This window comes from Sorex araneus, chromosome 3, assembly GCF_027595985.1.
Source record: "Sorex araneus isolate mSorAra2 chromosome 3, mSorAra2.pri, whole genome shotgun sequence".
Classification (NCBI taxonomy): Eukaryota; Metazoa; Chordata; class Mammalia; order Eulipotyphla; family Soricidae; genus Sorex; species Sorex araneus.
In genome coordinates, this window is record NC_073304.1 from 35,754,172 (window position 1) to 35,781,569 (window position 27,398).

The 27,398-nt window shown below is 44.7% G+C and overlaps 1 protein-coding gene across 1 annotated transcript in view; it reads right to left on the reverse strand.

Annotated features, from left to right (window-relative positions):
• Positions 1 to 3,600: 3,600 nt before the first annotated feature.
• The window catches only part of MTHFD1 (methylenetetrahydrofolate dehydrogenase, cyclohydrolase and formyltetrahydrofolate synthetase 1), a 69,497-nt gene continuing 45,699 nt past the window's right edge, over positions 3,601 to 27,398 (reverse strand). Inside the window, exons 16-28 of the mRNA XM_004612363.2 lie at positions 26,132 to 26,234; positions 22,913 to 22,989; positions 22,191 to 22,331; positions 20,446 to 20,514; positions 19,923 to 20,034; positions 19,686 to 19,825; positions 15,961 to 16,002; positions 13,110 to 13,210; positions 11,996 to 12,173; positions 9,581 to 9,688; positions 8,748 to 8,900; positions 5,519 to 5,612; positions 3,601 to 3,834 (exon numbers count right to left, since the gene is read on the reverse strand). Of these exons, the coding sequence (XP_004612420.1) occupies positions 5,523 to 5,612; positions 8,748 to 8,900; positions 9,581 to 9,688; positions 11,996 to 12,173; positions 13,110 to 13,210; positions 15,961 to 16,002; positions 19,686 to 19,825; positions 19,923 to 20,034; positions 20,446 to 20,514; positions 22,191 to 22,331; positions 22,913 to 22,989; positions 26,132 to 26,234 (1,314 nt within the window). The 3' untranslated portion in view covers positions 3,601 to 3,834; positions 5,519 to 5,522. The remainder of the gene's footprint in view (positions 3,835 to 5,518; positions 5,613 to 8,747; positions 8,901 to 9,580; positions 9,689 to 11,995; positions 12,174 to 13,109; positions 13,211 to 15,960; positions 16,003 to 19,685; positions 19,826 to 19,922; positions 20,035 to 20,445; positions 20,515 to 22,190; positions 22,332 to 22,912; positions 22,990 to 26,131; positions 26,235 to 27,398) is intronic.

Sequence of the window (27,398 nt, forward strand, 5' to 3'; positions counted from 1 at the left end):
CAGGGAAGGGGAAGAAATGGGCCTAGGGAGGCTAGTGGTCAGAAAGGATTCCTGGCCCCTGTGTAAAAGCCCTTCCCCATCGTTAGCATCAGAAACTAACATGTACCCCAAGCTCTAATGCTTCTAAATATCTTGAGCTCAAGCCTTCCATTAGCTGGCAATCTTCTTTTTTTCCTTATATGCCCTCTGCACACATTCGGAAGAGCCTCACGCATGAAGGAACTGGCAGAGGAACCCAGGTGTGCGTGTGCGGGACCCAGGGCTGAGATTTCCAAGCCTGCTTGGATCAGGACTGGGCCTCTTCTGCACAGATCCCCCATTTTCCAGTAACTAGGCAGTCACACCCAGAAACTGCCCCCAGCGCCATGTAATCCCATCAATGGCCAATATCCAGACTATAAAACCAAGCTCCCGGAAGTGTGCGGCCGTTTGCAGCCGTGTGACATCTTATAGCCTAGTTCTCCATCTCAGAGAAACTGACAAGTTACCGAGAGTTTCCTGCCTGCATGGGAGAGCCTGGTAAGCTCCCCGTGGCATATTCATCTGCCAAAACCAGTAACAATGATGGGTCTCATTCCCCTGACCCTGAAAGAGCCTCCAGTGCGGCACCATTGGGAAGGACGAGTAATGAGAGGCTTCTAAAATCTCAGGATTAGTACGAATGGAGACGTTACTGAGACTGCTTGAGAAAATCGATTATCAACAGGATGATGATGATGTCTTGTTATATCCCTCTTGATCAGATTGAGGAATTCATTTCATAAAGCTCATGTTAATATTTGCTTATTATTTTTGCATTTTTGGAAATGCTACACCCAGTGTGCTTAAAACTTACTCTTGGATCAGCAGTTAGGAACCATTTCTGGCAGTGCTTGAAGGATCTTTTGTGATGCTGGGGACTGAACCCAGGTCAGCTGCATGCAAGCCAAGTGTTTTACCTACTTGGGCTATCTTTCTGGCCCAACGTTTTTATTTCTTGTCTGTTTCTTCCATGCTTTATCATTCCTCCTTTTTAAAGGGATGTAAAATAGACATTCTTCTACCTATCACAAAAGGACTATCCATTTCTGCATGTTTTGTTAGATCCCTGCTAGAAAGCGCTCGGAGAGGCAAACAGGCTCTGGAATGAGATGACCTGAGTCCATTTTGCAGAGTGCCTTTCTGTGATAGGTTTGATTTTTCCATCCCTCTCGGAGAGCCTGGCAAGCTATTGAGAGTATCCCACTTGCATGGCAGAGCCTGGAAAGCTACCCGTGGTGTATTCAATATGCCAAAAACAGTTACAAGTCTCACAATGGAGACGTTATTGGTGCCCGCTCGACCAAACTGATGAACAACAGGATGACAGTGCGACAGTACTACAACCTTAGTGATCAAACATAAAAAATTGGCAACTGTCCATTGACAGACAACCCTTTACATACGACATAGCTATAAGAAATAAGATGGATCTCTGGGGCTGGAGCAACAGTACAGTGAGTAGGGCACTTGCCTTGCACGCAGCAGACCCAGATTTGATCCCTGGCATCCTATATGGTCCCCTGAGTACCATCAAAACTAATTTGAGTGCATAGCCAGGAGTAACCTCTCAGCATCACTCAAAAACAAAAAATAAACAAGATGGATCTCAAACTAAAAACTACAAAAAACATTATCATAATGAAAAATCAACTTATTCCACTGGAGTATTTACTGAAGGCACATTTTCTTCTACTTTGGAAAGTACTTGCGTCAGTGGATTATTTACTTATTTCAAGCAATACCTGGTGAAAAAACAATTTGAATAGTTGTCATATTAGTTGTTATAATCTTTGGCATGATAACTCTCTGATCTTTTCCCACTGTGTCCATTATTCTCATCATTAAACCCACATGGCTTTGGGAGATACAGGGAAGTCTAAATTCTTTAAGTTGAAGTCACCATGTTGGACAGTAGGCTGCTTTCTTGTTATGAACTGAATAGCAAGCAAGTGCTACTCTAGCTGGGGTTTTACAGACATTTTGGAAAACATCAGTAACAATCAACTATGTGCAGCTACGGCCTGATTGCTACTCCGGGACAGGAACTGAAAGTATTACAATGTGCCACAACCACACAAAGCCTGGGAGGATTGCAGGGATGCTGTATGCATGATCCCTTTGCCACCCTCCCCGCACCCTGCAAAAAGTTGCCATTATTTCCTTGAACTATAAAACTGTATTTCAATAGTGATGTAAACTGAGGGGATTAAAAAAATGATACAGGGGCTGGAGCAATAGTACAGCGGGTAGGGCGTTAGCCTTGCATGCGGCCGACCGGGTTCGATTCCCAGCATCCCATATGATCCTCTGAGCACTGCCAGGGGTGAGTCCTGAGTGCAGAGCCAGGTGTGACCCAAAAAGCAAAAAAATAAAAAAAATAATAAACAAACAAACAAACAAATAAATAAATGATACAACTAAGAACAATAGGAAAATCCTGCCATCAATGCCAGGTATGTGTAACACTGAGACCATGGGGTGTCAATAGGTCGATGCAACATCTGGAAGGATTCAAAGTAGGAAGACAAGAGAGAGAGAGGGAAAACTGGGAGATGAGAAAAACAGATATAGAAAATAAAGAACAAGAGCTAGGGAGAGAGCCAGGATTGAACATATGCTTTGCATGCAGGAGCTCGGGGTACAACCCTGGAATCATTTGGTTCCCAATGCACATCTGGGTGGGAGCCACCCCGGAACCTTGCCAGTGTGATCCTAAAACAAAAAGAGGGCAGGAGAGAGAGTACAGTGGTGGGAGTTGCCTTACATGCAAAGCCGACTCAGGTTTGATCCCCAGCATTCCATATGGTTCCCTGAGCTCACCAGGAATAATTCCTGAGTGCAGAGCCAAAAGTAACCCCTGAGTATTTCTGGGGTTTGGCCCCCACTCGAAAAAGAGAAAGAAAAAAGGAGGGGAAAAATGGAAAGGGGGAAGGAGTAGGGAAGAGAATATGAAAAAGGAAATATTTCAGGGGAAAAAACATTCTGCAGGTGGCCACTGAGCCAGGCAGGACACATGTGAACAGCTCAGTAGGTATCTGATGAGCTATCAGGGTCAGACAGAGCTCTAGGACCATCCATCTTCCCCAAAAAATCTAAAAAGCAAAAGATGCTAATACAGAAATGAGAGAATCCCAAAGAGCAATACTGTCAGAATAAAAGATAAAAACTAAATAAAGAAAAAAAAGGCATATGCAGAACCTGAGAGACAGTATAGCAGGGAGGGTGCTAGCATTGCACACAGCCACCCTGAGTTTAATCCCGGGCATACCATATAGTCCTCTGGGCACTGCTGGGTAAGGCCCCTAAACCAAAGTGAACAGAACAGGAAAGCATATGCTAAAAAGGGCAAGTCCTCCTCTCCTCCCTCCTCCCCACCGCCTGACTGTCTCCAGACAGGCATGCGGCCCCACATGCCCCTTTACACCCAACAGCACGACAAAGTACCAACTGTGACTTGCTTCCTCGGTCCAGGGGGTCTGCCTGGCAAGTGGGCTCAGAAGAGACAGCAGCAATGCTGCAGCTCAGCCTGTTCACACAACAGTTCGTAATTAACCACTGAGATAGCAAAATTATTTTCTTTATTCTGTGCAACTTCGGTAAAGAGACATGTGAATGATTTATGTTAATTTATACAGGCTGATGAGATAAATTATTACATGATGATGAGAATGAAGACTGAGGGAAGGTATCTGGGGAAACTCCCACTACTGATCTTAGATCTTTGGATGGGGCCATCTTCTTGGACTTCCCCACATGGTCTGGCAGCAGACACACTGGCCAAACTGGCAGAGCAGATTCTCGAAGAGGGAGGATCTGGAAGGAGAAAGACAGGAAGCAAGTAGTATCTTTGGAGTACTGCAAGTCTCCTCCTGCCATCCATACCACACCTCTGCCCTCTGACACTACTCTGCTCCCCTCCTGCACAGTGAATGCTGTAATGGTGACAGCCTTTCCCACAGCTAACTTTTCAGAGGCCATCTTTGAACTTCAAAGCCATGTGTGACATTTACATTCTGGCTACATGAACACAGCTCAAGGCCAGGATGACATTTCCAGTCTCGTGTACTCTATCTTGAAGAACAGTCTGTCCCCTAGCGAGAAGCCGCAGTCTCTCTTCTCACCTTCCTTATAGCTGCTAAGGGGATCCCCGTCTGCTTCCACCTCACTCTACAACCCTGACTTTCTCTGACAAGGCAGGAGCTGTTGTTCTGCATGATTACCCTTTGATACAGGATACCCAAGTCTTGTTTTAGTTCTGTGAATCTTTCTCAAGGGCTCCCCATTTCACATGGGCTCTGTAGCTCTTGTACTGGTCAAGATTCCTCTACATCACTGCTCAGGTCAGGACAACTTTCCTGAAAGCCATGTCTCCCCATTTTCTTGGCTTATTCCCTTTTGCTAAAGACCTTCCTGGGAAGAGACGAGGAAGGGCAAACTTGTGTCTGGAACATCTGGATGAATTTGGTGGGGTGTCAAGGTGTCAAGGAGAAGGGTGGCTGGTGGGTGGGAAGCTACTGTTCACTGGGAATTTTGTGGGTGTTTCTCCATTGCCTCAAAGCCTCTCACTGCTGAGATGTCAGACTCACGTCATCACCTGAGATGAGGTGTTCAGATCATTCTCATTGTTTTACAGACAAGTTTTCTTCCTCCGAGAATATTTTTGTTTTGTTTGCGGATTGCCCACCCTGTTGTGATGCTCAAGGGGTTATTCCTGGCCCTGCACTCAGGAATTACTCCTGGTGGTATTTAGAGAACCATATGGGAAGATGGGGATTGAATACAAGTATACAAGTTGGCTGCATGCAAGGCAAACATCCTACCCTTGTACTATAATTCTGTCCCCTTAAGAATTTTTAGCATCATCTTTGATATTTTTGAAATTCCTTTCTTCTTCTTTTTTTTTTTTTGAGGCCACACCAGTGGTGCTCAGGGGACCATGCAGTGCTGAGGCCCAAACTAGAGTCTCCAGTGTGCAAAATACCAGCTCCAGCCATTTCTCCAGCCCTTTTTTTGAAATTTCAACGGGATGCGTCTACAAGTGGTTCACTATGATGAGCAATTGGGGGTGTTTCACTTAAGACTCCAAGAACTCCCAGACTAGTCCCTGTTTTCTTTGCCTTTCTGGGATATTTACTCAATTCTTGCTTTCTGTCTACACAAAGAACAAAGACCTCCAGCTGCTCCTACATCTCAAGATGTCATCAACTCAACCTGAGTCTCCTGGAGCCAAACTCCCCTGCAGTCCTATATAGCTCCTTAGCTGATGGCTTCCTCCTACACTGCAACCCGTGGCAAGACTGTGCTCAAATATTTTTGGCTTCTTGTTGGAAAACTTACTGGTTACTGCCAACTCTTACTACTGTCCCATCTGCCCTCAGTGACATCTGAAATGTTGTGAAAACATAGAAAGTTTCCATTTTCATTGCTTTAGCTGGAGTACAATAATTCATAAATATGCCTCATAAGGGAAAACACAAACTCCCCCATAATAACTTACCTATTTAGAACAGCCCGTTCACCTGCTCAGTTTCAGGGTCCAAGTCAATGTCATAAAAACAGGGCCGGGTAGGGAGTCCAGGCATTGTGCTCATCTAGGAGATGTGAAAATAGCTTTAAAAAATAAACCTCAGGGCCAGGGAGACAGCTCAAAGGGCAGGAATGCATGCGTGGGGCCCTGAGTTTGCTTCTAGGCACGGCACGGCCCCAACACTTGGGTCTAAGTAGTATCACATTGCTGTGCACTGGCAGTGCACTACCTGGCTCTGCGAGTACTGCCATGAGTGGCCCTCAGACCCCCTGAGCACTGTGCAGGAGGAGTGCTCCCCAAAGCCCCTTCTCCTAAGATAGACAACCCAACCCAGAAAGAGTATTATCTTCTAGGTGTTAAAACGATGCTCTTCCTGCTATACATTAAAAAGAAAGCCATTTTATTACCACCAACGACAAATGCTCAGATCTTTGGCTTCTAGCTTCTCATATATTTGGTTTTTGGGCCCCACCCAGTGGTGCTCAGAGCTTACTTCTGGCTGTGTTCATGATCACTCCTGGTGGCACTTGGAGGACCATATAGGACATTAGAGATCAAACCTGAGTCAGCTGCATGCAAGACAAGCACCCAACCTACTGTACTATCTCTCCAGATCCAACACTTAGCTTCTTAAACTGTAGGTTGTGGTCCATACGAAATCCCATAACTGAATGTGGTAGTGAAGGGGTTCATGAAAAATTTTGTCACAGTCAAAGAGTGATATCGTACAACAGGTAGGGCATTTCCTTGCGTACAGCTGACTGGGATTCAATCGCATATGGTCCCCTGAGGCCCACCAGGGGTGGTCCCTGAGTGGAGTGCAGAGCCAGAAGTAAGTTCTGCCAGGTGCTGCCCCTCCCACAAATCAACAGTGTAATGAATTCAGGTGTTTCTGGCAGTGCTCACCTGCTTCTTGGGTGAAAAGGTGTCATAAGCGGACAGTTTAAGAAGGTCCACTTTAGTGAACCAATGCTAGGCTTCCCGGCATCCTCTCCACTGACAGGCTCAGCACTAAGTCCGGAGTATTCCACCTTCCGAGGACCACTGGGACCACCCGTGGCTCAGGACTCAGGTCCTCAAGTCCTTAGCTCCCACTGCTCATGGTCAAAGCTCCCTATGACCCACCTGATTTGTGACTTTATTTAAATAAGTCTTGAATTGATACTTGTGTTACCTTAGCTTCAGTAACACACATGAAAGGAAATATTATCCTTTGATTCCTTTAATCAGGCCATGACAATCTTTTAGGTTTATGTACCTGGCTTTATAGTTTCTATTTTTACTAGCCCAACTGGGTGGGTCTTCTAAAACAGAATCTGTGATGATAATGGATTTCATTTACACTTGCTTCTCTTCTAAAGATTTGGCTTTAACAAATATCTACTAAGATGCAATTTGTAAAGGTTGTAAGTGAAAATCTGGTATATTTTTAACAATCTCATAGCACTGCACTGTAGCACTATCGTCCCGTTGTTCATCGATTTGGTCGAGCGGGCACCAGTAACGTCTCCATTGTGAGACTTGTTACTGTTTTTGGCAATCTCATACATGAATAAATTCCAAATCATATATGGACAGGACAGACCAAATCAAACTTCTGTAAATTAAGAATAAATTACACACACACACACACACACACACACACACACACACACACACACACACACACACACACACGAGTCACCATCAACAGCACAGAAATGTCAAAAACTTGGGAAAAGGAAAAGAGTGATCCTCAGGCCAAGGCTGAAGATGACATGACATTATAAAGCTAGAACATTTGTGCCCATTAATGTAGATATACATTTGTGCGTATCAGCAAAAAACTCTTAAAAATAGGACTCAAATCAGAAATTAGCAGGATTTTTGGTTTTTCAATTTCCCCCTAAAGGGATCTTCTCCCAGTTGTTGGTCATATTACTAATCAGAAAAGTTAAAAAAAAAATTGTGATGAGCAGCTTCCTGAGGTAGAGCAGCCCAGCGTGTCCATTAGACACTAATCTACGCTCTTCCTGCCTGCTGCTTCTTCCCACCACTCTACTTCCCATTTCTGCCGACCACTCCAGGAAACCCACAAGAGTCATAGACAGTTGTCCTGCTGTGTCTGGCTAATGTCACTCAGCTACACTACAGTGCTGGAAATCGAACCTGGGGCTGCTACATGCAGAGCACATACTCTATCCAGTCTTTGAGCCACATCCTAGCAATCTCACTTTTCCCATCTACAAGGTTTTGTCACATTTAAGGGAGAATTTTTTGGATTTGTTTTTGGTCCACATCGGGTGATGCTCAGGATTATTCCTGGCTCTGCACTCAGGAATCAGTCCTGGTGGTGCCTGGGGGAACATATGCGATGCCAAAGACCGAACCTGGGGCCAGCTGTGTGCACGGCAAAAGCCTTACCCTCCAGGGGCTGGAGTGATAGCACAGCGGGTAGGGCGTTTGCCTTGCACACAGCTGACCTGAGTTCAATTCCCAGCATCCCATATGGTACCCTGAGCACCACCAGGGGTGATTCCTGAGTGAGCCAGGAGTGATCCCTGTGCATCGCCAAGTGTGACCCAAAAAGCAAAAAAGCAAAAAAAGGCCTTACCCTCCATACTATTGCTCCAGTCCCTACGGGAGAATTTTTTTTACCCCATAATGTTTTTTTTTTTTATGTTTTACCCCAAAATCCTACATTTTAGGCTTAAAATCTGGGGTTACCGGGAAAGCTGTGCACCTCTGTCCCAGTGGGAGTTCATGACTGAGTAACTGAGTTCACCATCCTATGGTGGCCAGCAAACTGCTAATCAGCAGACTACAGCCTAGCAATTAGGACCATCCACCTGAGATTTAGTCAGGGGCACTCTGCTGCTGGTAGAGGACTGTTGCTGTTTTTCTGGAGGGGGCACAAACCTTGGTGCTCGGGGTCCCTTCTCATGCTGGCGGACACGAAGTACTGGTCCCCAGGCGCCCACATACAAAGCATGCACTCCTGACCTTTGAGCATTTTGCCTGGCCCCAGTATCATTACTGCTGTCATGGAGTCACAGCACCATCCTTCAACTGAAACTGAAAGGATCCACAGTGAGGGGAGCGACCCTCACAGCCCTTTCCCCCAACTTTCTGCTCATCTGACACCCACTCAATAATCAACTCAAAATGCACAGCACAGGCAAACAACAGCTTCTCCCTTACCACATAAGCACTCACTTACCGTGCCCACCAGGGGGTACAGAAAACCAGCGCCAACACTTGCGCGGATGTCTCGAATGGGCAGGACAAAGCCTGTAGGCACACCTTTCTGCTCAGGATTATGAGACAAAGACAAGTGTGTTTTGGCCATGCAGATGGGCAGGTTTCCAAAGCCCTGGCAAAAAAGGGGAACAGAGACAGGACAAGTGAAAAGATGACGATGCTACAAAGAACACAGAGGTAGAAGTAGTGTTGACATGGATTTCCCCATTTCTCTTCCCTGCCCTTGTGTGTTGTGGCTGAGATGACTGGAGATCCCACACACTCGGCCGTGGTGCATGGAGACCACATGCTTTGCTGTGGTCCAGGGCTCACACACGCCAATGCTGCTGCTAGATTGTATCCACGACCTTGTGCTTGCAGGGCCAGTGCTCTACCACAGACTCATCCCAGGGCCCTAGATTCTCACATTTGTTTTAATTTTTTAATTTTAGACTTTTTTGGTCACACCTGTCAATGCTCAGGAGTTACTCCTGGCTCTGCACTCAGGGATAACTCCTGGTGGTGCTAGGGGGACCACAGTGGATTCCAGGATTGAACCTGGGTCAACTGTGTGCAAGGCAAATGCCCTACCCGCCTTATTGCTCTGGCCTCGCTCACATTTATTTTGAATAGCCAACAGTATAAAGCTAATCTCACTGCCTACCAGCCTAGTTATTAGATTTGTGGGAAAAAAAGAAAAGACTGTTAGGTGAGGAGTTATGTACTCATAATGATATTCCACAAATAATATGTTCATTTCTACCCATCCGGCCTTTAAAGCGCTGTGGAAGAACCAACCAACCAAACAGTTACCTGCTTCGTGTAGACTTCAGCTTTGTGCTGAGCTTCCGGCAGCAATTCAATGTCATCTGCCCCATAGATCTTCTGTGCGATGATTCTGATTTTCTCCTCAACTGGGAGCTAATACATGGAAGAGAGGGTGAAGACTGACATAGGTGAAGCATGACTGGGACATGGCTCCCAGTGTCCCCCCAAGGGCAGAAGAGTTTTCACATACTGGTAAGCAAGTGTTCTTCTATACATCTTAATGTACAGAAGAAACATTTAAATACCAACCTATTTTTTTATACATAGAAAACTTCCCAGAGGCCAAATTATTGTGTGTGTGTAGATAAAAGTGTGAGACCATACAAGGTACATCACAAACAGCAGTGCAGGCTACTGAAGAACTTCATTTCTCATCATCTCTTAGTTCCTGAGAGGCAGATTAACATAGCATACCGCTAATTGCTGTAACTTGTAAATAATCATAAACAAAATCACCTTTGTAGTAAAAAGACAAGCTGGTGACTTACATGGTGGACACACATTGGGAGTGGGGAGAAAGGACAGGCCTTACCCTAGCACCTAAAGCCAACAGTGTAGTGGATGGAGGCTACTGGTCTACGTAGAAAGGCCACTCTCAGGGCAAAGAGATTTGGAGCCAAGGGCACCTGGACTGCCTTAGGAAATGGGAGGGGAGGCTGCACACAGGTAAATGGATATACAGTTACTAAAATCAGGACTCTATCTGACTCTAGCAGCGGGAAGCTAAGGCTGAGAGGACAGGTGACTGCTATTTTCTGAACCACAGCCAGCAGCACTTGGGGGCTACTCCTGGCTCTGTGCTTAGTGGGAGGCGGGTGTGGGTCACCAGCACCAGGACGATACCTGAGCTTCCATGCGCAGAGCATGTGCTCAGTACTTTCAATGATCTCTCTGGCCTGGGTTTTGTTTTCTAAGAGGAAGAATAATTTGGCCACAAAATTATTAAAAGATCCCTTTGAACTCAACAGTGCTAGAGGCTTTGGAAAGCGGCTCTAGGAACACAGTGGCTGCTTAGCGACGCGCTGAAGGATGCAGCCGAGATTCCCTTGTCTGGAGCTCTAAAAATGCTGAGCACATTCAGAACTTCCCCAAGCAAAAGTACTTTTCCTGGGGGGTGATTTCAGACCAACAGATGCTGAATAAGATAACAAGTAGCAGCCTCCTGTTTCTTAGAACATCCAAGTAGAAAAAGTTCTTATCACCCCCTCTTCCTCCAGGATTCCTGCTGCTTTCAAGGACTGGAATTCACTGTGGAGGGAGATCAGGAAAGTTAGTGAGGGAGCCTAAAAATGCTCTGCAAATGTGTGTAGGACTTCCTAAAAAACAAAATAAAATAAACAACAAAAAAGTTTTTTGGGGGGGTAGGGGATGGCTTGGGCCATACCTAGCAGTGCTCAGGAGTGACCTTGGGCAGTGCTTGGGGGATCTTTTGTGTGCTGGGGACTGAACTGGGATTGAACGGGGATCAACAGGATGCAAGGCAAAGGCCTTAATCCCTGTACTATCTCTCCAGTCCCCAAAAGACAATTGTTGGAATAGATTTTCATGCTAAGCGATAAAACTAACGCTCAACAGGAAAATGGCAATGTCAGTAGAGAATGTTCTCACCTGTCAGTGCACTGTCTTTGCAATAGAAACAAGAAAATGTCACAATTCAAGAGCAACAGCAATTTTTCCCTTTTATCTTTCATAGCTATTTTTGCAAGTCTACGATTAGCTTTTAAAAACCAAGCCAAAAACCAGACTTGAGAATATACGCAGAACATGCTCAGGCACACGATGATCCTAACCAAGTTTCTAACTGTTGTGGGCACTACCTTTGGTCCAGTCGTGTCCTGAAACACACACAGAGGAAACCGAGAACAAAATACCACCTTCCCCTGAAATAACCAAACTGTATCCCAGAATAAACAATGTTTGTTAGGCTGGACAGAGCAGCAATGGTAAGAATGCTGGCGTCTGAGAGGGCGACAGGAAGTTTCCCTGACTGGGCAGAAGTCGGGGGCACACACCCACATTTCCCCTCTCACCAGGAAATGGCCGAAGACACCTGGGCTTTGCATAGCTCCCAGCACATTTGTTATTACAAGGCCGAAGGCCTGGGCTACAGCTGACAGTGAGCTACACTTTGGATTTTCTATATAACCCTTTCTTCTGCCCACAAAGGGACTGGACAGCAAATCTTTTCAAAAGTTAGCCTGTAGGCCAGCCTCTCAGGGGATCTGGGATGGACCCTCCATCCTCTATGTCAGTGGTCGTATGTGTGGATTGTCCAGAGCGGGGAGTCCAGGCTGGTTATAGGCTCCATGTGTGAGTAAACTCCACAGGCCTCTAAGTAGTGGAAATCACAAAGAAACCCCAGTGTGCTGCTGCTTCTGTTTTTAAAAGCAAATGACCCACCTGGACGTCATAAAGGAGCTGGAAGTGGCTGGGTGCCTGAGCTGCTCTCTGGACGGCCTGAGCCAGGCCCAGGGCTCCCTTGCCCCCTTCTGCCCAGTGAGTACACTTCACAGCGTCGAAAGCCCCATTCTCCTTGGCAAGGCGGCTGACAAGGTCCAGCTCAGTCTCTGTGTCCGTCCTGTAAGATACAGCACTTCAGGCTAACACATTCATGACGGCAAAGAAGTCAGCTACTTGGTTCCGTCATTAAACTTTGATGCATCAGCTGCTCATCAGTGGACACTAGTCCAACAATTCCAGCCTGGCAGTGAGTCCTGTCTGTCTCCACAGCACACAGGTGGGCTGGTTTCTGGCAAGAGATTTTATTAAATGGGAATAATCACAGCACTTACTTCACTAGGGCGTCATGAGGCTTAGGATGGCATGTATGTACAACACATACAAAGAACATTCGAGGGCTAGAGAGTACAGCAGACAGGGTGCTTGCCTTACATGCAGCCAACCAGGTTTTGATCCCCTGCATCCCATATGGTCCCCAGGAGTGATCCCTGATTACACAGCCATGAGAAAGCCCTGAGCAAAGCCGACTGTGGTCCCAAAGCAAAAAAACAAAAAGAAACAAAAGAGAACATTCTAGGTACATAAGGAACTGAAAAATGTTATCTTTGAAAAAAAAAAATTGTTTCCCACACTGTTGTGAGACCATTAGAATAAGATCAAAACTCACATCACATTACCTACACCAGTCTTGTGGGAAGATTTCCAGCTCTATACATTCAACTTCTGCTCAAAACAACACCCCAACAGACCCAGTAAGATCATGAACTCTGTAGAGCTGTGCCCTTCTGTTGGCAAAGAGGCTTCAAGAGACTAATGAAGAATAACTTTGGGTCTATGTTTTATCCAGTCCCCCTGATCAAGATGGGCTCCCAAGGAACCCAAATCTGACTCGATCCTCAGTGCATGAGGTGTTCTGGTGTATGCAGTATCTGTCATTACTGGCTTCTCAGGCCCAACAACCAACAGCACCAGCTGAAAACCAACCAAGGCTTAGAAACAGTCAGTACTCTGACCACATCCCACATTTCCTTTCATTCTTTCCCTTTGCACTTACTTGAATGCATTCACAGCCACCACAACTGGAACCCCGAACATTTTGGCATTTTCGATTTGTTTCTTCAGGTTACTGAAGCCCTTTTCCACCAGTTCCAGGTCCTGTAAACACAGGGTGAGAGGTCTGTGAAGATACGAGGGCAGAGCTGCAAACAGTTGTCGGTTCTGCTTGAAAGGGCAGCTGTGCACTCGAGCAGCGGCCACGCACTGCTGTCAGGACAAGGGAGAGCGATCCCGAGTGCTTCTCCCGCTGTGGCAAACGAGAGTGTGTGCTGGAGTGTGAGTGTGAGTGTGTATGTGTGTGTGTGTGTGTGCGTGCGCGCGTGCGTGCTGTCACACCAGCTATATTCAATTCCTGCCTAGACTGAAACGGAGCTTCTGCTGTATTTACTGTCACCATACCAGATCTTAATAGTTTGTCTATTACTTAAGGGAAATTGGCTGCCCTTAAATAAACTAGATTTACCATCTCTGTGTTTACAGGCTAAATGACTTCCCACGGTGCAAAGAGGGAGCAGTCACAAAGACCCTTGCAATGGAAGACAGAACCTAGTACATTGCCTGCCAACGGGACACAACTGCCACAAGTACTGTCAGGAAACACTAAGATCTCTAGTGGACTCGACCATGAACTCTTATTTACCAGGAACACCAGAAAATAAGGTAAATACCATCTTTAAGAGCCTAATACTAAGAAACTTAAAATAGAGTCATAAGAAAACATTTAACGATGTTTGCTGTGGCACTGTTTGAAACACTAGGTAAGTGTGAAAAATGCCAACCTGTCACTAGGGAGCCAGGTCACTGAGTGGTGAGAGACCCAATAAATATTTACCATGTAGAAGTTAGGAAAAGTAAGGCCATCAACTTTTTTTTTTTTTGCTTTTTGGGTCACACCTGGCGATGCACAGGGGTTACTCCTGGCTCTGCACTCAAGAATTACCCCTGGCCATGCTCAGGGGACCATATGGGATGCTGGGATTTGAACCCGGGTCGGCCGCATGCAAGGCAAACGCCCTACCCGCTGTGCTATCTCTCCAGCCCCAAGGCCATCAACTTTTATATGGAACCCAACAGAGGTACTACAGTTGCAAAACTAGGGACAGCTGAATTAATTTCACTTTTGGACACATTTTTAAATAAGTGCATACTCACGCACTTGTTTATACATATTCATTCCAGCTGTGGGGCTTTTTTGGATCAAAGTAATTTTTATGGATCTGAGGTGAAAGCTCAGCCTCCCAAGACCATGAGTTCAATCCATAGCATCACAGTACCCCACAGGGGACATCACCAAGCATAGCACTGGCGGAGCCCAGCAACCACAGTATGGGGCTAGGCGTCACCGGAAGTGTCCCTGGACCTCCCACACGCTACTGCGCATGGCCCCTATTTAAACAAGAACACAATGAAAAATACAACAGTCTCATGAAAATATACACTGGATCATGAGCATAACTGAGCAGCAAATTACATAAAACAGCAGGAGAATGGAGTAAGTTAAAGATGGCAAACACTAAAATTACAGAGAAGATTTGTGCTCTTTTCCCTTTTAATCACTGAAACTAAGATTAGAACTCAGTTGATATTCTAAAGAGCGTTGCTAATTTTTTTTTCCACCTTTAGTCACATGTAAACCAATTCCCATGTAAGACTGATCAAAAACAGTTTTAAATAAGTAGGATCTCTTAAATGAAGACACCAGCTGGGCCAGTGAGGGGCAGTCACTCTAATTAGACACAGGAAAGGCTGCGGGGTGGCTGTGAGGGCCAGAACTGTGAATTCCCCTCCTACGCCTGAATCAGACAAATGGCCATAAAAGGCAACCACAAGCCAGAAGACAGGCAGACCCACGGCAGCAATGATTTTTTTCTCGAAGCTTTTTAAATACTTCATTTGGGGCCTGAAGACTGACCCCACACTACTTGACAGTTTTAAAGCCTCCCCAAATGGGTAGAAACCTTCAATTAATAATGACAACAGTTGAGCTTATCATCTTATCCACTAGCCGGTCTCTGGTGGGAAATGGTATCACTGTGAATACTGCAGCTCACAGTTATTCTTTCAATGCCTGCTTGCCATGATAAGCCAGATCAACTTGTGTTAAGTGTTGCCTAAAACACAACCAGGAACCTGACCACATCTTGGCACTCTAATGTGGATTTAAATCTGCAGAAAAAGGCATCTCAAGAGAGCTCTGTATTTGCTTCTGATCCGAATGGCAGTTGGATTCAACTGGCCAATGCAGGAAGAGAGCGGAAGGAACCGTCTATCTGTCTAGAGCAGGCTTTTTTTCTCTTTTTTTTTTTCTTTTCTGGGGATGTGTGTGTGGGGGGAGGGAGGGGTGAGGAGGGCCACACCTGGCAATGTGGAGGCGTTACTCCTGGCTCTGCACTCAGGAATTAGTCCTGGTAAACTTGGGGGACCACATGGGATGCCAGGGATGGATTCTGGGTTGGGTGAGTGCAAATCGCCCTACCTGCTGTACTACCTCTCAGTCCTAGGCAGGGTTTTCAACCTCATTAACCTATGGGGTTGAACCCAGGAGTATTCCCCACCTCAAGCTGTACTATCAAAAAATCTCACCAGCCAGCTAACACACTCCTGGTTAAACCTCTGGTCTCGGCAGTGATTTTACTGACATTTCATGTGGGGAAATTCTGTTTATAAGGCACTTCTCTTATTTCTTTTCATGCAATTCGTCCCACACTTCAGGTCTTGTAGCATCTCTTGCTCCCAGAAGCAACCAAAGAACTTTCCCATTCCATTTCCACCAGAGAAAAACAAAGAAATGTTCATTCTGGGTGTGGGGCTTTCTTGGATCAAAGTAACTAAAAAGACCTGAAAATTACCTCCTCAATGTAAGCCTTGGGAAGAGGCAGTCCAGCAGTGACCTGCAAGGAAAGGAAGCAAAGTCAGAGGCATTTTCAACTTAAAATGGTTCTTGAGACAGACTGAAAACCAGAAGCCACACATACAAGATTGTTCCCCAGCCTGAAGGTTTAGGGTCTACCATGAACTCTGCAGCACAGCTCAAAAACAAACAAACAAGCAAAAAAGTTGCTTTCAACAGAGCAGGTGACCTGCAGGTCTGACTCGGAGGTGAAGGGGATGCTGGAAGGAAGCAGGGGTAAGGACCTCAGCGAGTCACTTACATAGTAGTGGGAACGGGAACACAGGGGTGGAGGGAAAGGGCAGCACGCTGTTAGCAGAGGACACCCCGAGGTGTCTGATGTGGAGTCGGGATGGACTCACGAAGGGGAACCATGTCTTCATGGCGCTGACCTGTGGGGCACCGCAACATAGACGAGAGAGCAGGCCCCGGACTCTTCCCCTAGCACAGCACTCCCAACTGGACTTCAGACAGGAGGTGCCCGGTGGCTCAGTAGCCCACCCCAAGGACTCCACTATGTGAAACAACAGTGATTACGAAGCTTCCACTGGGGCTATAGCACCAGTACAGCGGGAGGGCACTTGCCTTACACGCGGCCAATCTGGGTTTGATTCCTGGCAACCTATAAGGTCTCCTGAGCACCACCAGGAGTAATTCCTGAGTGCAGAGCCGGGAGTAACCCCTGAGCACTGTGGGTGTGGTGCATCCCCCAACCCCTAAAAAAAAATCAACAAAAAAAAACCCCAAAAAAACACACCAAAACCAACCAACCAACCAACCAACCAAACAAACAAACAAACAAACAAAAAAAATACACCATACGTAATTTTTTCAAAAAGAAGAATAAAAGAAGTTTTTGACCAGTTCTGCTCCCATTCCTTCAGGAGACGAAAGTGCTCCCAATCTGAAAGGAAGCACAGAGGCTGGGCAGGAAGCAGGGTTTCAAGCCACCTCGTTTGGGTCTCCCACAAGCTCCTCTAGTGTAGCTGGAAATGAGGTGAGCACTGGCACCAGAAACCGGCATAGCTAAATCTCCTCTCAAGGCTGCCCAGTAAAGCATCGTGAATTTTCATACCAGAGGGAAAAGAGAAAGGGAAGGTGCAGTGGTGTGAGCATGAGTGAGAAGGTACAAGAGCCTTCAGAAATGTAGCTTGTGAGAGAAAAAGGGAGCATATGCTGCTCTGCTGACAGGACAGGGTAACTTGGCGAGGAGCACTGAGGTGTCCTTGGGGACAAGTAAGACTCAGAACGGTGTTGGGTCGTGCTCAGCAGTGCATGGTCTGGAGGCATGAGGTCATAGCTACATCCATTAATGACACTCAGGTCCTACGGCTTCTTTCATGCTTACTAAGTACACACGGACTTTCCCAAGGATTATTTGGCATGTGTCATCACAACAGACCAACAAGAAAACACGGGACTCCAGAGGGTGTCAAGTGAGTCAGACTCTGAAGAGTTCTAAAAGATGTACTATGGGCTGGAGTGAGAGTACAGTGGGTAAGGTTCTGGCCTGACATATGGCTGACCCAGGTTTGATCCCCAGCATCCCATGTCATCCCTTGAGTACCACCAGGAGTAATTCCTGAGTGCAGAGCCAAGAATAACCCAAACACAACCCTCAGGCCCCAGATATGCATATTTAGTAAAACTGGAATGAAAGAAGATTAAAGGAGGCCCCATGTAAAAATGACACATAAATCTCTGAAGCATTCCATATCTTCATTACTTATTATCAGGGAAATGTCAATCAAAATGACAAGATAGCATGTTACATTTGTAAGAATGACTTGTATCAAAAAGGCCAAAAATGGGTGCAGGTGGGGGTGTGGAGAAAAAAGAACCCCCATCTATTGTTGATTATTTTAAAAATATTAAAAATAGATCTATTACATAATGCAGCAACTCCATCCCTAGGTATCTATCCAAAGAACACAAAACTACTAAAAAAATTTATATGCACTATAGTTTTATCTATAATAGCTAAGATCTGAAAATAACCCAAGCACCCATGATAGAGGAGGGGACACCCCCCCAAAAAAAGTGATATTTATGCACCGTAGAATACTACTCAGCTATCAGAAAAGAAGATATCTTGCTTTCTGCAACACAGATGATGAACTGGAGGTCAGGCTAAGTGAAATAAGGCAGACGGAGAAAGACAAGTAGCAGATAACTTCATTCATGTGATGTATAGAGAAGCAAAAAGAAGGAACAGAAAAAAAACCAAGAGACAGCAAACCCTCAGATGCAGAATACAGAACTAAGGTTACCAACAGGGAGAGGGAAATCCAGCGGGTAAGATTCCAATGGCCGTGGTGGAGGATACTAGTATTTTGATGGTGTGGCGACATATTTTGAAAAGGTGTGAAACCATTCCCTAAAAAGTCATGTAAATCAATATTATCTCAATAAATTGTTTTTTTTTTGTTTTGTTTTGCTTAGGGGCTTGGGGCCATATCTAGTGGTGCTCAGTGCTAACACCTGGCTCTATGCTCAGAAATCTGTCCTGGTGGTACTTGGGGGGCCATGCGGGGTGCCAGGAATTGTACTTGGGTCGGTTACGTGCAAGGCAATCTCTCTGGTCCCTAAAAATTAACTTTTTAGGGGGACGTGGAGAGTGGAGTGAAAGTATAGTGGATAGAGCATTTGCCTTGCACATGGCCAACCCAGATTCAATTCCTGGCATTCATATGGTTCCCTGAGCACTGCCAGGAGTAATTCCTGAGTGCAGAGCCAGGAGTAACCTCTGAGCATTGCTGGGTGTGATACAAAATGCCAAAAAAAAAAAAAAAAAGGGGGGCCACACCCAGCAATTCTCACAGGTCACTCCTAGCTCTAAACTCAGGAATTACTCCTGGCAGCGCTCAGGGGACCATATGGGATGCTGGGGATTGAACCCCAATTGGCCACATGCAAGGCAAATGTGCTACCTGCTGTACTCTAGCTCCCCCAAATAATTTAATTAAAAAAAAATTTCAAGGGCTGGAGTAATAGTAGTATGGACAGGGTGGTTGCCATCCATGAGGCCAATATGAGTAGCCCGTATCTGAGCTCTTGCCAGCACTGATGCCTGATCGCAGAGCTAGAAGTAAGTCTTGAGAACCACTGGGTGTGACCCAAAATACACACCAATAATAAAAAATAAAAAATAAAAAAATAAATAAAAGCCAGGAATGTAGCTCAGCAGCTAAATACTACTTGCCTTGCATCTGCAAGGCAGATGGGTTCAGTCCTGGGTTCAATCCCCAGCACTACCGAAAGAAATAAAACCAAAAAGCTAATATTCAACAAACAGGAACTCAGGATAACTCAAAATTCAGGTGGGGCTTGGGATGAGCACATCCTAATCTGCCTCTCGCCTCCCATTCCAGGTGGCAGCTGCTAGGGGCAGTCTACAGGGGAAACGGGACTCAAGTTTCACAGTCAGAGCACAGAGATCTTCTGGGTGGACGCAGCACAAGTCCTTGAAGAGGCTTAAAGAGTACCCAGCGTTTTCTCAGAAAGGTGACTAGACAGCTAGTGGGTTCCTGGAACACCAAGCAATGGTGCCCATGTAGTATGGGCAATTGGAGCCCCCATGCTTTGGGCCTCCCCACCGGCGAGAAGAGCGGCTTAGTGAAGTAACAGGCCCAAGTCATATAGCTTGACAAGGCCTTCAGGAAAGCCCCAGAAATGGGTCCTTACCGTAGGGCCCCCTCCGTGCATCTTAAGAGCCCTGATGGTGGCCACAAGCACCACCACATGAGGGCGGAGGCCAGAATAGCGGCACTTGATGTTAAAAAACTTCTCCATGCCAATATCAGCCCCAAATCCTGCCTCGGTCACTGTGAAGAGAAACAACATTGTAAAAATGTCACCCCACCCCCTTTTAATAATAAAAGGAAAAGGGGATCTCTTTACTGATTTTGCAAAACCACTCACCTACAAATCCTTCAGGGCCAACCAGCTTGAGCGCAATCCTGTCTGCAATGATGGAGGAATTGCCATGGGCAATGTTGGCAAATGGCCCCGCGTGAACGAACACTGGGGTACCCTGTGGAAGTCAAGACATTGTTAGGGAGCAGTGGGTAATCCGGCTGCAGATGGGATCACAGGCCTGGGACACACTTAGTTGGAATCCAAAAAAGACTCCACAGAAGGAAACTACGAACTCACCAATTTTATATCATATCATAGTACCCACCCCAGTCACACTGAGGAAGAATGAAAAGAAAAGCAGAGAAGGTTCATGATTCCTCAAGAAAAGTGTGCTGGGGACTGGGAGGGGTGACTCCCTGCTGTGTTCAGGGAACCATGCAAAGCTACGGACTGAACCCAGGCTTCCTGTGTACAAAGTATGTGCTCAGCACAATGAGTTAGCCCTCTGGCCTGAAAAAAGCAAGCTTTATAACCACTCTGTCTAAACCCAGAAAAGATGCTTAGAAGGAAGAATCATTCAGCTCACCTCCAGTGTCTGCATGAGATTGGGCTTGATTGCATCTTTCATAAGTACGGTCAGGGCACCGCTCACTCCCTATTAACAAAGGTGGGAAGCATCGATTTGAATCAGCAAATAAATAAATAAATAATAAATAAAAATAAATCTGTCAACCTTCAACCGAAACTGCTGAACCAAATTCAATTGAAACTGAGCATGATTAGGTCTATCTTTGTTATTCACTGTGGACCAATTTAGCACTTTGTCCAAAACAAGATTCATCCATTCTTTTTTTTTTTTTCTGTATTATAAAGCTACCAATTATTTTAAGGAGGGCAAACAGATTATATGTCCTTCGTGTGTAATTTCTGGAAAAACACATAACTCTGGAAATAAGATCTCAATCTCTACTACCAACTGATGTGAGGGAATCCATGTCAGACTGGTTCACACCAACTATTCCAATCTTTTCACACTCAGGCTGGGCTGCTGAAAACCAGAGTTAAGTGGCAATACCTTTTTCACAGCCTGCAGGAAATTCTGTGACTAGTGGTAACAAATCACATAGAAATGCTAATGCCTAGAGCTATTTCTTAACCTGTGAGTTACAACTCCCTATGAGATGGTATGTATGAATATAAAAATCTTAAGAATTTTGTTTTAAAATACATTTATGACTTATTATTAGTATAGGTATGATTTGCATGCCAGTTTTTTTTTTTTCTTTTTTTGGGTCACACCTGGAAATGCACAGGGGTTACTCCTGGCTCTGCACTCAGGAAACCATATGGGATGCTGGGAATTGAACCCGGGTTGGCCGAGTGCAAGGCAAACGCCCTACCCGCTGTGCTATCACTCCAGCCCCTGCATGCCAGTTTTTATATACCTATATGCCCAGGTTCACATAAAAATTTCTCAGTGGGACATAAGTGCGAACAGTTTAAGAAGTCTGTCTGAGAGTACTGGGTTCCTAGAGTACACTTATGTGCCTCGATTAAATTTATTTCCCAAAGGTAAAAGCAAAACCCAGACGTTTAATACCAGCTTTTAAAATATCAGGCCCCTTCTTTAAGGCATCTAACGATAGCTGAAAAGCTATTATCAAAATAAGATAAAGCCATGGATCTCACTGACATCTAAGTTTCTGCTTTAGATGTAAAAATTTAAACCATTATCTTGGTCACACATATTAACTGCGCAAACAGGAAATGGGCCTCTCTCCCCTTTTCTGAACTCCTCTGACATACTGCTAACCACAGGCGAGTCATTTGGTGTAGGTCAACACAAACTAGGCTTTAAAAAATTAATATGTAAAATCACCTCATTTCAAACCTTCTATTATGAAACAAACAGTTGAGATATAACCTCAAGTGTAATGCTGGCCTAGAAGGACCATCAGGAGAGCTGGCTAATGAGTTGTTTCACATGTGGTTATCAATGTAGGTACAGGAAACAAAAAGCCTCATGACATGAGGCCTGTCATGGGGGGGAGGTACCAGGGGATGAATCGAGCTCAGCGACTACAAGCCTCCCATGGACCGTGGGAATTGTCCAGGGGTAAAAATGTTGCTAATGCCATGTGTGATATACCATCTATAACTCACTCTGAAGCACTCTGTAAAATTGAGACCACCTTGTGAGTAGAATTCTCAAACTGAACTTAGTAGTTAACTGTGGCAACCTCATTTCTAGCATACTGTTGGATACAGGCAAACCTTAAGAGACCCAATGGACTGCGAGTGTCCCCAAGCTCAGGGCTCTCAGGTACTCACCAGATCTTCAGCACTGACGGGCTCCCCTTTCTTGCTGGAGGCCACCACCATTCTGCCCAGTCTCTCTCTCATATCTTCCAGAGAGGTGGTGAGAGCCAGAACAGCCATGATTTCACTGGCCACAGAGATATCAAATTGAGCCTGGTGACAGGGAAAATGACATTAAACCAGAAGTTTGATCATAAAAGTGATACCAGTTTGCAATTGAGGTTTAAATAAAATGCTCAGAAGGCTAGACAGATGGATTAGGACACCTAGAACTTAATAATAAAAATAACCTTCCAAATAGCAAAACTTTGTAATCATTCCAAGAGTTTGAGTAGTCAATTAAGAAAAAAAAATGTTCTACTAGGTCCAACAATCCTTGTGTTTATAGTTTCCCTAAGTTCCTAGGAAGCAACATGCAAGCATTTATACTTAATAGACTTTATAAATGTTCGCCAAAAAGTAGCAATTTTAGTCAATTCATGTGCAAAGATGTTCCTTTGGTGTTCTCCACCTCCAGGGGGGGAAATGCCAGAGAAAAACACACAGGTGACACATGGGATTCATTGCAAAAGCTGTCAGGAGCACTCAATCCCACACACCCACTCACTTCCATTTTAAAAGGGAGAAGGCAGAATAACACCTGGCAGGATCAATCGAAAGGAAAGATGGAGGAGGAGAGAGTAGAAGGATCTAGTTTAAAGAATTCATTTACTTAAAAAGGAACAAAGAATTACCGTCCGTGTGTATCCTTTCTCTGTTGGAGCCTGGCCAATTGTGATCTTCCTCAGGAATCGATCATTGGTATCCAACACTACAACAGGGAAGATGGGGAATCAAGTTGAGCAGAAGAGTCCTAAGGTTAAAAGAACTAGCAGGTCCTTTTTTTATTTTTGGGGCTGTAGTTTTTGGGCCACTCCTGGCAGTGCTTAGGGAGGGTTTACTCTTGGTTCTGTATTTAGGGATCACACTCCTAGCAGTGCCTGAGGGGACCATATATGGTGCCAGGGATGGAACCCAAGTCAGCTGCATGCAAGGCAAGCACCATACCCACTGTACTATTGCACCAGTCTCTAGAACCAGCAGAATTTTAAAGCAGCAAGTCTACTTAATGAATAATTTAAGATTTTATTTCAAAATTGATGACAAAACAAGCTAAAATAAATCAGAATAAAGGTTAAAGAGTAATATTCATATACCATTTATGTACAGGCAACTTTTTTTAATAGAAAGAAATATGGAGTAGTTTATTTTTACTGACTAGAAAATTCAAATTAACTAAAAATCTGGACTCTATTTTAAAGCATCTTCCATATATGTGCAAGGAAATAGAGAGGGCCAGTTTTCCAAAAGGCTGATGTCTGTGCCATGCTGTGGGATGAATCACTGACCTCATCCTACCCTGACACATACATGAGGTGTGAATGCAGGGTTTGGACAGAGCCTCTGGGAGGAGGCTAAATAACAGGTCTGCTCTTTTCTGGAGCATGCTTAGAAGAAATAATTTCCTTATTTCTTTCCTTCTTTTTTTTTTTTTAAAGTAAAGATAGTGTGTGTGTGTGTGGGGGGGGGAGAATTTGGGGGAGAGAGAGAAGGGAGAGAGAGAGAGAATCCCAAAAGTAAAAAAATAGGAATTACATATCTCAAGTTGGGATAAGGAAATCCCAAAGTGGAATACCATAATTTACTTTTTTTTTTTTTTTTGGCTTTTGGCTTTATACCCAGGAACGGTATTAAGTTCTGCACTTGTGAATTACTCTGGAGATGCTTGGAGGACCATATGGAATGCCGGGGAACCCAGGCCAGTTACGTGAAAGGCAAACATGCTACCTGCTGTACTATCACTCTGGCCAAACTTTGCATTCAAATGACAAAATATTTACCTGATTGCATTCTCTTGGGAAACAAGGCAAAGATCAAACTAAATTTCAACTTCCTGAACAAACTACAGTTAGCATCTTAATGTAGTCACTTTTTAATTTGTATGAGATGTGAAAGAATAATCAGAAAAATGCAAAATGAACCACAAATGAGTTTATATCTAAATGGAACAAAGAGCAGAGACATTTTGAAGACACTTGATAATATGTCAAACTATTTTCCTAAAAGACTAAAAATTTAAGCAGAAAAGCAGTATCTTGTATGCTACTCACACACATATGCAGCACACATAGGTGAAGCATGTAATTTGGTGGAGTCTACACTTGAGATTTCAAAACATTTATATGTAGTGGAATTCACTCACTATAAATTTCTGTATAAGACAGCCAGTCAAACTATGGTCCATTTGTTCCTATGTCTGGTCCTACTTTCCTTAGAATGTGTGAATTAGACACAAAGCAAAGGAAAAGTGAATGAAATGCTCAAATTTCAAAATGGACCTACAGGGGTCGGGGAAGAACTCAGTGGCTGAGTATCGGCTTTGCATGCATAAAGCCAAAAGCTCAATCCCTGTTATTTGGTCCACTGAAGGCGCAGCTGGTTGAGATTCCTCAGGCTAATCATGTGTAATGGAATCCAGCAAAGCTCAACCAAGTGTATGACCACCTCGACCCAGTATGCTACCCCTGGATACTGCAACAACAATTGAAAATGAGATAAATCATTCTTTTAAGAAAAATAAACTTTATGAAAGTTTCTTTTGCTTATTCCTGATAAATTAGTATACCATCTGTCTAAGGCTATTGAGGTAGGAAGAAAAAAAATTAGTGTGCCATTTTAGATATTAAGAGTCATGTTAAAAATACTATTAGCTAGCAACAGCTACTAAGCCCAAGAAAAATCACAAAAATAGTTCAACTGGCTGTTAGCTACGCTGAGTGACTAGATGAAAACTCCTCAGCAGTGACACAGGATAAATGGATGCACAGCTGATATGAAACCTATGGCAAGGAGCCAAGCAACTCACTTATCAACTAAGTCTTTAACTTTTGAAGGCGCCTTACTTTTTTACAAGACAGCTTAATAAAATGAGGTAAAAATGAGCAGGTAGGGTAGAAAGCTCACAGAAAATCAAGTTGCTTATGCCAGAAAACAGTTCTAAGAAGAGGCTGGAGCAGCAGTACAGCGGGGAGGGCATTTGGCTTGCATGCTGCTGACCCTGGTTTGGTTCCCGGCATCCCGTGTGGTCCCCCAAGCACTGCCAGAAGTAATTTCTGAGTGCAAAGCCAGGAGTAAAGCTCAGCACTGCTTGGTGTGACCCAAAGAGCCCCCCCTCTCCCAAAAGCAAAACAAACAAAACCCATTCTGAGAATAAAAGGGCAACACGATTCAAGAAACACTGTCATCCCGTTGCTCATGGATTTGTTCAAGCAGGCACCAGTAACGTCTCTCATTGAGAGACTAATTGTTACTGTTTTTGGCATATCCAATACACACGGGTAGCTTGCCAGGCTCTCCGAGAGGGGATTCAAGAAACAATTAAACGTAATTTTTCTACTTCATAACACAGTTTCTGCATTAAGTCAAACTTGCAAAATAACTCTGATTTATGCCCAGACTTCCTGAAATAACTACCACTCCAATCAATTCTGAATATGTCAAATGTTCAACAAAAGGAGGTTTGTTTATGGCTAATGAGGAGACTGAGGAGATGGCCAGAAGAAAGAAAGAGGTCAGCATCTTGGTCATGTCTTAACCAGGAATAACCCCACAAGCTTCTGGACTTCACTCTCTTTTGGGGCGGCGGGTGTGGGGGGTGAAGCTGAGCTGAGGGGCTGGCAGTGCTCAAGGGCTGTGCTTGGCTCTGTGCTCAGAAGGACACCTGCTATACCCAGGAGCCCATATGCAGTACTGGGGATCAATCCACGGTTAACTGAAGTGGCCACAGGCAAGGCTCATGTAAATACCTTATCTCTGTACTCTCTCTCCAGCCCTATGAACAACTCCTATAGAGGGGGAGGGGGTTGCATATAACCAAAGCAAAGCTTTCATGTAGACTACTTGTTTAAAAGTACCTCTTTGCCAAGTTATGGTGTCTGGATCAATGTCCAATCTTGCAAATCTGTTGATCTCTTCATCTGTCAGCGTGGAAGGATCAGTCTTTTGAATCCCCAGTCTCTGAAGAGGCAAAAAAAAAAAAAAGAGGTAAATTAAAGGTCTACTAGATTTCAAAATGGTTTTTTTTTGTTTTGTTTTGTTTTGTTTTTTTTGGGGTCGCACCTGGCAATGCACAGGGGTTACTCCTGGGTCTGCACTCAGGAATCACCCCTGGTGGTGCGCAGGGGACCATATGGGATGCTGAGAATTGAACCCGGGTCAGCCGCATGCAAGGCAAATGCCCTACCCGCTGTGCTATCATTCCAGCCCCAAGATTTCCAAATGTTTTAATCCCCACCTCCGGAGGGTTTTCTCTAACAAATCTTAAATTCAAAAGGGAAAGCTATGATCCTTTTGGCAAAAAATGGGGCTATTTTCCATTCACATTAATACTAAGACACTTTTTTTTTGGTTTTGTTTTTTGGGTCACACCCAGCGGTGCTCAGGGGTTACTCCTGGCTTTGCACTCAGCAATTATTCCTGGTGGTGCTCAGGAGACCATATAGGATGCTGGGAATCAAACCCGGGTTGGCCATGTGCAAGACAAATGCTCTAACCGCTGTATCATCACTCCAGCCCCTCCTAAGGTATTTTTGACATGTTTGCCTGATAACTGAGCACTGGAGCATTTCCGTAAGTTCAGGCCTCTGTAATCAGGGTGAACAAATGCTGTCTTATTCATCAACCCAAAATGGAAAAGCAGTATAAGAAACTTTTATGTGCTGTTTTTAATGTGCCATTATATTTTGACCTCTCATTGTTCCATAAAGCCAAAAAAGGATGTCTTTGCCTCCTGACAAAGGAAAAAGGAAATTCTGGAATTTTTATTGATCTACAATGTTTATCCACCCAATGTTTATCCAGATTTGTCAAGACCCTGAATGGTTTGAGGCTCTTCGTATTCCTGGAGCGAGCAGATAGCATTAGGCTATACTGTCATGCGACAGGGACGAATGGAGACGTTACTAGTACCCGCTCGAGCAAATCGATGAGCGATGGTAAGACAAGTGATACAAGTTTATCCAACAAGGTTGTAGACAAATGGAAAATGCCTATAATCTACATTAGTTTTTCGCCAACTCAACAACTATCCAAGTGGGTACCTAAATCTTCCAATAATTCTTTTCCTATATCCTGAAAACTTACTTTAAACTCATGTATGTGTTGTCAGTGGTGGTACTTACA